General features: G+C 34.6%; 2 protein-coding genes across 2 annotated transcripts; both read right to left on the bottom strand.

The window, feature by feature from the left end:
• Window positions 1-570: 570 nt before the first annotated feature.
• On the bottom strand, window positions 571-906 carry LOC134241539 (E3 ubiquitin-protein ligase TRIM71-like). Its single transcript, XM_062723578.1, has one exon. It carries the CDS (start codon window positions 904-906, stop codon window positions 571-573), a length of 336 nt encoding a protein of 111 aa, XP_062579562.1.
• On the bottom strand, window positions 903-1901 carry LOC134241538 (uncharacterized). The gene has a single exon (XM_062723577.1). It carries the CDS (start codon window positions 1899-1901, stop codon window positions 903-905), a length of 999 nt encoding a protein of 332 aa, XP_062579561.1.
• Window positions 1902-11495: the final 9594 nt, after the last annotated feature.

Genomic DNA, 11495 nt, shown 5'->3' with positions numbered 1-11495 from the left:
TGCTTTTCAATTTGAATATGAAGAGCCAACGTCGAAGGTATCTTTAGAAATTGTCAAAATTCATTCTATAAAAACATTCAAGAAGAGATTGTAGCATTCAGATACTAATGAAAGTTGTCTATTATTTCTCAAAAAAAACCTTCATCAGTCATCCTGATATTGCCAGTTCTTCAGTTTCTAGTGAGTTTATATTACCAGCCTCAACCAAACACTATATGATATAATATATATCTATTATCTAATCTGAGTTATGGCACGTTATTGAGGTAATAGCTATTATAAAATTTAATGGTACTTGATATTATTTATCGATCGTTTCAAATAAATAATTCAATCATATTAACTAACTCAAACATATTAACATCATATTAACTTATTATTAATAACTAAACTTTTACAAATATATAAACCGTATAATGATCAAGCAGACTGCTGATAAATATACATCTTTTGATTTTATTTTAATCTTGTTGGGAGGGGGAACAGTCTACATGAAATCAAAGTTATGTCTATAAGTAAACTTCTTCATTGTTTACTCTAATCTACTGCAATCTACAACAATGATAGATATCACCTCAGATATTTGATTTTCTTCACTTGTTTATTCAAACATTGAGCAACAAACAGATTATCATTTGTATCTGTACACAGTCCCCGTGGTCCAATCAGTCCACAGTATATGTAACGGAGGAACTGTCCATCCTGGTCTATGATGTGGACACAATGATTGTCAAAATCAGCTGTAAGGATGTGACTCTGACTGTCTGTAGTGATTCCTCTTGGATTGAATGGTTGGTACTTTGGGGCAGGAGTATGTCCAGTGTACCTGAATCTCAGTTTTCCAGCCGGGCTGACTACCACTACAGATTTTCCCTCAAAGTCAGACACACAGTTATCTAGGTTCATGTATTAGTAGTAAGAGGGGGAAAGAGAGGTATGCCTTTATAATCGAACTGAATCCTTTGTTTTTCAATGAAACCATTGTAACGGACAACTTCGATTCTGATTCTTTCATTAGTAAGGACAACTAGGAGGTCACCAGATGAATTGCAACAGACATGGCGAGGTACACAGTTCTGTAAACTGATCAACTTTTCTATCTTCCCATTATTAACAATGTTCACAGTTCTATCAATGTCATCAGTATAAACTAGATCTCCACCTTTTGTTACTGCCACGTGAGGTGGTATGTTCCCTGACGTGGTTTTGATTGACCTGAATAGTGATCCCTCATTGATGTTGAAGAGTTTCACGATGTTGCCAAAACCTTTTGTCCAGATTTCTTCATCACTTCGACACGCCACATTATAAAGGGTATCTTCATACCCAGTGTCTATGGTTGTGATAATATTAGGTTCATCAAGCAGTTGTTTGACTGGAGGAGAAGATCCAGCTTCTGATGATCCTTTTTCTATCTTCAAATTGCTTCCATTTTCATCCGAAGTTGATAGAGCACCAAACAATGTACAAAGTTCTCTTTCGTCAATTCTTTTTGTCTTGAATCTGGGTAAAGGTGGCATGATTGTAGGTGGAATTCGTCTATATTCTTTTACATTGGATTTAACACTAAAGAGTTTTGAAATATCTTTAGAATCTACAGCTTCCACAAGGAAATTGATTTCATTCCTGATTGTAGACATTTTTTCTCTTATTTCATTAAGATTTTTCTGTAGAGTTTGTATCTGTTCGTTTTTCCTCTCATTAACTTCATCTATAAGTTTCTGGACAAGTTTGTCAATTTTGCTGTGCCAGTCCTCTCCATGTTTTATTATGGCTGTAAAGAGATCATCGTATTCCTGTTCTAATTGACTCATTCTATTTTGTACATCAGAAGCAATATTCTGGTAGGTTGGATAAATTGCGTCATTTAATTCAGTTTGTTCAAGGACGATGCTGAACATTTTGTCATCAAGAGCTTGCGAAATTTCTGATACCTTATGACCTCGATGATAATCAGATGCAATGCACTTATGGCAAAGAGGAATGTCACATTGTTTACAATACATTTTACATCGTTCTTTATCATGTGTCACACATCCAGGGTAGGGGTTATTGGATTTTCTGTTCTTAAAGTCGACAATTTTATGAGGTTTTGAGAGGTCGGCAGTAGAATGTTCTCCCACACACGCCTTACACAGTTTGACAATCACAGTGCATCTGTACCACAGCGGTCTCACACAGGTCACATCGTATCACATCCTGGGCACTGGTTCGGGGGTCCATATTTAAGCCTTATATAGGCCCTAAAATTGAATTTATATTTTTGATACAGAGGTTTAATTGAAGTGTCTTGGTGAGGATTTTTTTTTGACAAATTAAGAACGACAAAAAAAGATAAAGTGTAATGTACTACCACTTTTACTTTTATATTGCTCTATATATTTTTGTGTCTATTTGTTTATTTTAAATATGTATGTCGCCGAAATACTGTAAATGTATTATATTTAGCGTGTACGATATTTGGCGGAAGTTGACTTTTGAATAAGTTAGCGTAGATTTGATTAAGCGCATTTCTTCATATTCTTATTAGCCCCGTGGTTAGAATAGGTCCTCAGTACCCCCTTGCTTGTCGTAAAAGGCGACTAAATGGGGCGGTCATTCGAATGAGACCGTATAAACCGAGGCCCCGTGTCACAGCAGGTGTGGCACGATAAAGATCCTTTCCTGCTCAAAGGCCGTAAGTGCCGAGCATAGGCCTAAATTTGCAGCCCTTCACCGGCAATTGTGACGTCTCCATATCAGTGAAATATTCTGGAGAGGGACGTTAAACAGTATACAATCATTCAATCAATCATATTCTTATTAATGTGTATATGTGGAAGACATTTAGCGTTGTATTTGATTTAGCGGTTGCTGCGTTCCGCCAAAGCCGCTAAAAAGAATACACAGCCAAATGTAATACATAATTTTTACAATATGGCTCAGATATAGCTGACTCGTCGTTAAACAATAATAATAAATCACTATGCCCATTTTTATAATGAAGCCCTTTCAACTTTGTAAAAATGAATATTGATAAGCATATATAATATGTTCTCAATTGAGATAATTTTGAATCATACCTTTCATTCTGTTATGTGTGGGTTGGGGGCTAATTATAATTAAAATTATGTTAGCTTCAGCGAAATCATATAATTACAAAATCTCCTATTTCCTGAATTGGAAAAGAAGTTTGATTTTAACCATAATGATTGTTGACATTTGGTAAATCTACTTGTAAGGCAAACGTCTATAATAACTGCATGAGGTCAGGTTATGTTACTAGGACCCTCCCATTTCGTGATGCTGTCCAGAGACATTAATTAGATCCACTTCCTCTTGTCATCACGTGTTTTTTAAAGATATTTAGTTATGGAAGTGTTTATAGAGCTCCATATACAAATTCTTTAAAGAAAATGCTGGATAATGAAGAAATTAAAGACATAAATTACCTTACTTTACGTATATGTTGGGTGTCCTGTTGATGCTCATTTAAAAGTTATGTAAATCTATGTACTTTGATCAATTGTCACCTGTTTAATTTATTTTTTATGTATTTTACTTCCTTATTCTTGAGTACTTGTATCTAAATATCATACGCAAATAATCTGTAGTTTGAACTATGCCTTAAAACCTTTTATCATTCTTTTCTGATGCTGTTTAAATATACTAAACTTTTGATAAGGGTGGTAAACATTTTCATACGTAATGCCACCTAGTTTACCATTATCTATAGGGTAAAGAGCATGTCATTGAAAGATACTGCATGTGATCAGGTGATAAATATATTGACCAGATATGTAAATGATAACTGAAATAAAAAGGGTTCAGTGTTTTCATGTTTGATATAGACAAAAATAGGGGTGCGTGGTGTTGGAGGCTGAGTTGAAGTCTACCATAGAGATATGTCACATGATTATCATTTACTTCATATGTTAGCATATATAATAATTTACTAATGCCCATCTCATCCAATCATTCAAAGTTTATAGGTTCATGACCTCTGATGTCTACTGTGAGCGTGGGATGTGTTTGGATGGTTTTCCAGTCAAAGCTCATGGCTAGTACAGATCTTGTTCACATTTGCATTTGATAAACGAAAGCCCACGAAATAGATGATAAATGTATAAGTAAATGTTATATATTTCATACGTCATCAAATATCATCGGTTTGAACAAATCTCATTGTTTAAATGTTAAAAAAAATGGATCGTATTCAAGTTGTAAAAACTTAGAACGTCCTCTCCCAGAGATACTTCTATCATGTCGAAGGAAGATAAATAAAGTACAGTCGTCTGGAGTTTTTCCAAGAACTGTAAGTTAAAAAAAGATAACTCCCTTAACAGGTACATTATTTCTATCTAGCATTTCCATAAATTTCTGAAATTTTGCATGAACATGATGAGTCGTAAATACATTTTATGATCATTTAAAGCTGCTTTTCTGAAATGTTTGTGCAATATTTAACAAATTTTTATAGGTAGCATCTTGGATGAAGGAAAACTGAAAATTGTTGACATCATGGTCCCTCTCGTCTTGGAATCTGAGCCCTCAATAATTAATGAAATACATGATCTTTATGCCCAAGGTCTCAAGTTCAGTCCTCTTGGACAAATTTTTTTGTTTTTGATGGAATAACTTGACAACAGCCTTTAAAAAGACTTAAGATCACCCGAGCTTAAAACTCAAGTGAGCTTCTCTGATCACATTTTGTCCGTCATCTGTCTGTCCGTACGTCTGAAAACATTTCTCATTTTCGAATTCTTTTCCAGAACCGATGGGCTAATTCCATCTTGCCTCAAAGGATTTTTGGATAAAGGGAAACCAAATTGTTCACATGTAGGGCCACATCCTCTTTCAAGAGGAACTGTGAATGGTAACTTGTTAAAGAATGCCAAGGAGATGTACAGATTTCAGTGGGCGAGATCCAGGATTTTTTTAAGGAGTTTTGGTATATATTGACTTAAACGAATGTCAGACTCAGAGGGGATCCAGGTTTATTTTAGGGAGGAGGGATTATGTGTCATATTCAGGAATTGGTAACCCAGAAAAAGAAGATGGGGAAGAAACACCTTTAAAAACCCTGGAAAATTCTATTTCATGGCGATGGTGATTAAGCGTAAATTTTCTTCAGAGGAGGGGACAAGGTAATCTTTTGTTTGTCTTACATATAAGTATCCAAGAATTTTACTAATTTTCAATCAACAATTAAAAACAAACTCATGGCATATAGACTGTGCGTGGTGTATTTCTATAAAGCAATGAAGAAAATTACCCGTGATATCTTCCAATATTAAATAGTTTTACTTTGCCCCTATTTTGTGCTAATTAATGGACTTTTGAGCTTGAATGTTATATTGGTTATCATCTCCACATGTTTCAATCCATATATTTCATAATGCATTGCATTGACATTTATTATTTATGATATAAAACTTTGGCAGCCATATTAAACTTCGTTGTTCTCAGAAAACAGAGACTGTCTAAAAGTGAATGTGGTTGAATTATCAGTTTTGAATGAATCAATCTTGAGCAAACAAACACAGATTATGTTTTTCACTGAGTTACATGTATTCTATTGTTTAACTAGGACGCAGATAAAATGTTACACAACATTTACAAATTTTCAAATCACTGACAGCATGTTTGCTTCACTGGAATATGATAACATCCCTACATGAGTGATTTTTTTTCAAATGGGACGTAAACAACATACATGTACAATCAATCAATTAATAACATTTTTGGATAATGTCAACCATTATGTATAAAGAGCTGATGACAGCAATGCAAAAATGAACAAGGAATTTCAAATATACGAGATAAATAATAAGAAACATAGAAATTGAGCAAGTCTAAATGGCTTTGTTCGCCATTACAATTTTTAAGTTCGGTAGAATTCTCTCTTACGTTTTTGTACACTATTTTAACAATCATTTCCATAATGAACAGGCTACCTAATGAAGATAGCCCAACGTGGATTAAAGGTTGACTTGGAATGTTTTCTTCTTTACTGCACACGATCTCACCTTGATATTTGATAAAAACCGTAATTGTTCTGCTTTGAATTGTTATCAAATAATTTGACGTTGGAGGAAGATAACTGTCTGTTAGCCAAATTTCAACAAATAATATTTGATGATGTATGACCGACTTTAAGACACATAGCAAAATTGATAGACATCATATCGGGAGTAGTTTACACTGTTTTTAAGAAACGTTTGACGGTAAAAAAGCGTGGTACTCAAAAGTCACCCTATATTTTGAAAAATGAATGAAAAAGACAGCGTATACGAAATTCTTAACCATTATTTTAAAATATCAAACAAATATTGGAACATGAATCTATTGATTAAAACCCTCAAAACAAAATCTACCATAAGATGTACTTGATAAAAACGGCGAATGTCTGACAAGAGCACAGGTATTCAAGAGCACAAAGACAGATTTATATGTAATTTTCTTAAAAATTAGTGGTATTGTTGTTCAAATTCGTATTCGGAGAGACAGTTTAATTTCTGGAGGAGTCTAGAGAGCATTTTTTTTTTTGCAAAAAAATCAAACGGTTTATTAGAAGAAGGACCCAGAATCAGGAATCCACTACATTGAATTTCTTCAAAACAGCGTCCAAACCCGCATGCCCTGAAGAGTAAACGGGTTTTCGGGATAAACAGAAAGTTAATTTTTTTCACATCAACAATATTCGCCAGATCTTTGACCTTTTGGCTTGTTTCTATATCCAAACTTGAAAAAAAAACTACTTTCAGAGGGATGAAACAAGTCCAGGAAATCATTGGATCTGCCATTTTCCAGTATACTAAGGGTCATACCCAAAAATGAGTTCCACAAACAATCAGAAATTTGATAAAAAATGTTACGGACATGTATTTTACTTAAAAGAGATTAATTAGTAAAATAATGAAGTTTAAATCATTGAAAAGCGTCTTTTGCTTCTTTCTGAGCACCGAGGACATTATATAAATGGTGCCTGTTTTGGAGGGTAACATTTGAAATTGACACCCCAAGGAAAACCATTGTCAACCGACGCGTCAGCGGAGGTTGACAATGGTTTTCCGAGGGGTGTCAATTTCAAATGTTACCCTCCAAAACAGGCACCATTTATTTTATTATACTGAATGTCTTATTGATTTAGGACGTCAGCAAATAAAACCGTCGATCGTCTTTACGTTCATGTATAGAAAGCTTTCACACTCACCGGTTCACTAATCTTCTTATTGTTTGTTTGATACTCGAATTAGAGTCATTTATCATATAAAGTTTCGTGGCTCGCAAGCATGTTTCCTACACTCGCAAGCATGTATCGTCTGTCGTTTGTTGTTTTCAAGTAAGCTATATCGGACGCAAGCTTTTATTGACGTCAAGTTAATTCCGGTTCTTTCAAACGCGCAACTGACGTTTTGAGAATTCTACGCTGAACCGTACGCGCATAATTTCCACGCATGTGGCATTACCGTTGTGTTACCCGTTGTCACGTGTGTTGCTAAGGCTCAGGGTAATCGAACGGATTGTTAACTGCGTCTAAACCAATCAGATTTTAGTATTTAACATGAAAGTATAATAATATTTATTGAACACCCCTCGTATATAGTTTTCTGTGGAGAAACACATATTTTCAGCTTGTTATGAATCACAAGTCTACAACATGCATGGTCCTTGCACTAGTGGTTTTTTGGGGTATGATAAATATGAATTAGAAGTAGATCACGCTTTTTGTATTACTACTTTATGTTTACCTAAAATACTAAGGCACTGGGTTGACAGATGTCAGATATTAAAATAGCCGCCAGCACCTGTTCTGGAAAACATTTTAAGAAAAGGCTGTCATTGTATCCCTATTGGAAGTAAAATTGACTCGACTTTTAACAACTGGAATGGAGATTGTCGTTTTCTTATGCCGAACAACAACTAGTGAGTACCATAAATCATACACAATTTCTATGTTACGGACTTCTGAAAATATAAGTATCAATTATAATTGTGTCATGGTGCGGTACTTTTTCTTTTGATGTTGGCCATACTTTAAATCAGATAGAAAACCTTTGGCTGAATTCCAACGTACTATAACTTCTAGGGGGCGGAGCTTAGCCGTACAATAACTTCCAATTTACCGTTCAATAACTTCCGACAGAATTCGATGGTTTTTAAATATTTTTTTTCAATTTCTGTAAGCTTATGCACAATATCTAGAGGAAACATGAGAAATCTCACAGAATCTAACCCCCCCCCCCCTTCACTCTATAAATACATACGTAACAGGGATAGGGTACTAGTAATTGAACAAAAAAGTAATTGTACTTGACTGTAATTAATTAATTACAGTTTTGTAAAGTAATTATAAAGCAATTAATTACCTGATTTATAAAGCCTAGCTGTAATTTAATTGAAGAGAAAGTCAAAGTAATTGTAATTTGATTAATTACTCTTTAATGTAATCGACTCCATCCCTGAATTACGTGAAAACCGTTTTCAAGAGAAATGCATGTAAACTCATTAGTTAACTGCTTTAAACAAAGAAATAAAAACAATACACAGATTTTCACTAAAAACACGTATATTCAAATAAAAATAAGATAATTTAAATCTGACAATATTGAAAACACGCGCAGTTCGATGATTTTCTTAAAAGTACCTGTTTCCTGAGTTCCTTGAGTTACATGCACACTGACACATGTTCGTATAATATACAAGTATGCATTCAGACTTTTTCACAATGCATTCCATAATTTTGACACCAGTGACTATCGTACTCCATTCGGATTTCCTCCGGACATGCAACTATATCCTTAGTAAAAGTAATGAAGCGGATCTTTTTGCGGACGGATCCAGGTTTCCAGTACATTATGGTTTTTTTAGATATTCAAACTACTTAAATTAATCCATCAAATACAATTGCACACTCTTTTAACATCGCTTGACTTTCCAATGCAACCATCTCCTTCGTACTTTCTGATTTGTTTGAACCGTCTACGATGGACCTAGGCCAGTGACGTAATGTCGCGTGCAGTTTGATGTCGTGGGAGTGGCTATGCAAATGACCATGACACAAGACATTTACAGACATTTTCTTTCGTTTGTAAGGAATTTATTATACAGAGAGGCGTGGCTGTCTCGTCGCTGCGCGACTCGACTGCCACGCCTCTCTGTACAATAAATTCCTTACAAACGAAAGAAAGTACTGTAAATATAACTAGGGAACCGTTACTGTGTTCATACTGCATGAAGACCACGGTGTTTTGGATAGTGCAATATGGACACATTAGATGGTGCCCAAACAGGTTACTTAATTGTTTCTGGATGTGATTTGAATATCTCGTTCACTGTGTTTATCAGAGAGTGTTTCCTAATTTTTTTTATTTCTCAGAATAACATGTTCATAAACAAAGTAGTCTGTTATGTAAAGATAGGAAGCAGAAAAAAGCACACACACAAAGAATAACAGTTTTTTAACAAGCTTGCCTGACTTAATCATTCAATATCTGCATGAGGAGTGATAAACGTTTTGAGCAATTCTTTTGTTTTTGAGAACTCTGTGTAAATAAAATCTTCATTTTATAGAACTTTTAAAAGAATCATCTCCACACTACATACATGTACAAAAGAGTTGGTATTCTCTAGGGGTTTCTGCAAGTTAAGTGATCTGACCAAGTAAAGGTTTGATCTAAATTGGTTTCGAACTTCTTTGTAACACCTACAATGTATTATAAAGTCTGTTACCAAATCATGCATCGTCAACATTCTAAAAGATGGATATAATTAAATACACATTTTGTTGAAGTGTATTTTCTCCACTGAAGTAAACAGTTACTGTAGTTATGTGTGTTAATTATTTTTTTTTCTTAAAAAATAGGGGGGTAGTCCCACTATCATATATTGAGAATGAAATAAGTAAATTCACTACTTAGACCTGTGTGGAAAGAAAAATCCAAGATTTTGCACTTGTTTCTTATTTATTGTGTGCATCTGAACAGAGACATATACTAGTTTATGCATCTGTAGGCCATGACCTTGTTGAAATACGTTGTTTATTATTATTGGACTAGTCCATTTATGGAATAACCAACTGCGGGAGCGGGAAACAAATTAGAAAAATCAATTCTTTTTTAGTGCTGCATGTCCGCATACTGATATATTATACGATATGCTGTTTAAAAGACTGAGATAAAACATTCATTTGTAGATAGAATTTCTGAAAAATTAGAAGGAGGTTAAAAGGATAAACGCTAATTCCATGAAAGTTATAACACGTATTCATACAATAGAACAATCCAAAGAAAAGGCACGAAGAAGGCAGTGACATTTGGCGCGAAAAGATCGATTCACACCTTTCGTAGAATATAAATGGACTGATCCAGTAGTATGGAATTGTAGGATATGTTGAAATGGTGAATCACATGGTGAAATGGAATAATCTGTTCCATGCAAAAAGAATTAAGGAAGTAAACACGACAGTAATTTGCATCAGTAATATCATTCTTTTTTCTGAAAACTGTTTCTTCTAAGAAGGATATGGAGATAACGAACAGTATTCAATCTCAACGTCCATTAAACAATATACAAAATAAGAGCAGAGCAAACACGGACCTCCGAAACATCAGCTCTAGTTGGGATCAGATGCCATGGAGGAGTGAGCATCCCCTGCCGACCGGTCACACCCGCCGTGTGCTCGTTGTCATGATCAGGAAATAACGGAAAAAATCCGTCGTCAATTCAGTGTATAAGTAATGGACTAACAATTGGTATGAAAAACGTCAGTCAGCATTTGACTCAAAGATAAACTGTATTTGCTGACAAGGTCATTATATCGACCATAGAATTTACGAAATGATGACTTTAATCGAGACTGTTGATATTCTTGTTTCATCAACTTGCTTGTCAATAATTTACCTCGTTTAAGAAATTGTTCATACGTAGAGCACGCTCTTGTGTATCGAATCATCTGAGATATATATACTCCGTATGCAGGTGATGAAGGTATATTGCTGCATAAGTAAGGGAAGTTGACGATAGAAAAGTTAAAGTCATCACGTTTATCATATAGCTTGGTTGTTAGATAACTATTAGTGTCTTTTTCAAGTAAAATATTCAAGTACGAAGCAGAAGTGTCGGACTCTGTGGTACCTTTTATCTCAAGCTCACCAGGATATATCGTATCGACGTAGGAATGGAAATTACAATTATTAATTGACGATATATCTAAATGTCGAGTTGAAGGCCACAGCAAGTGTTTTCTTCTTTTCACGTATAAGATTTTGCATAAATTCTGCTTCATATGAATATAAAAATAAAATGCAGGTAAAGAAATAAAAATCAACTTGCATAAAATCTAGCTCTCGAGGTATGATCGCATAGTTTCGAATTATGAAAATAACCATCCTTATACAGCGACGTTGTGACGTCAGGCAATAAGTTGGTCAAATAGTTAATTCAGAAATTTTCCACATTTATACAAAAAGTCAGATGAATCTACGGTAACATTCGGCTACGTAGAACAGGGG

Source organism: Saccostrea cucullata, unplaced genomic scaffold (genome assembly GCF_032062105.1).
Source record: "Saccostrea cucullata isolate Sc308-1 unplaced genomic scaffold, CSIRO_AGI_Scuc_v1 ctg2956, whole genome shotgun sequence".
NCBI classification, from domain to species: Eukaryota; Metazoa; Mollusca; class Bivalvia; order Ostreida; family Ostreidae; genus Saccostrea; species Saccostrea cuccullata.
This window is presented reverse-complemented; position numbering and strand designations above follow the sequence as displayed.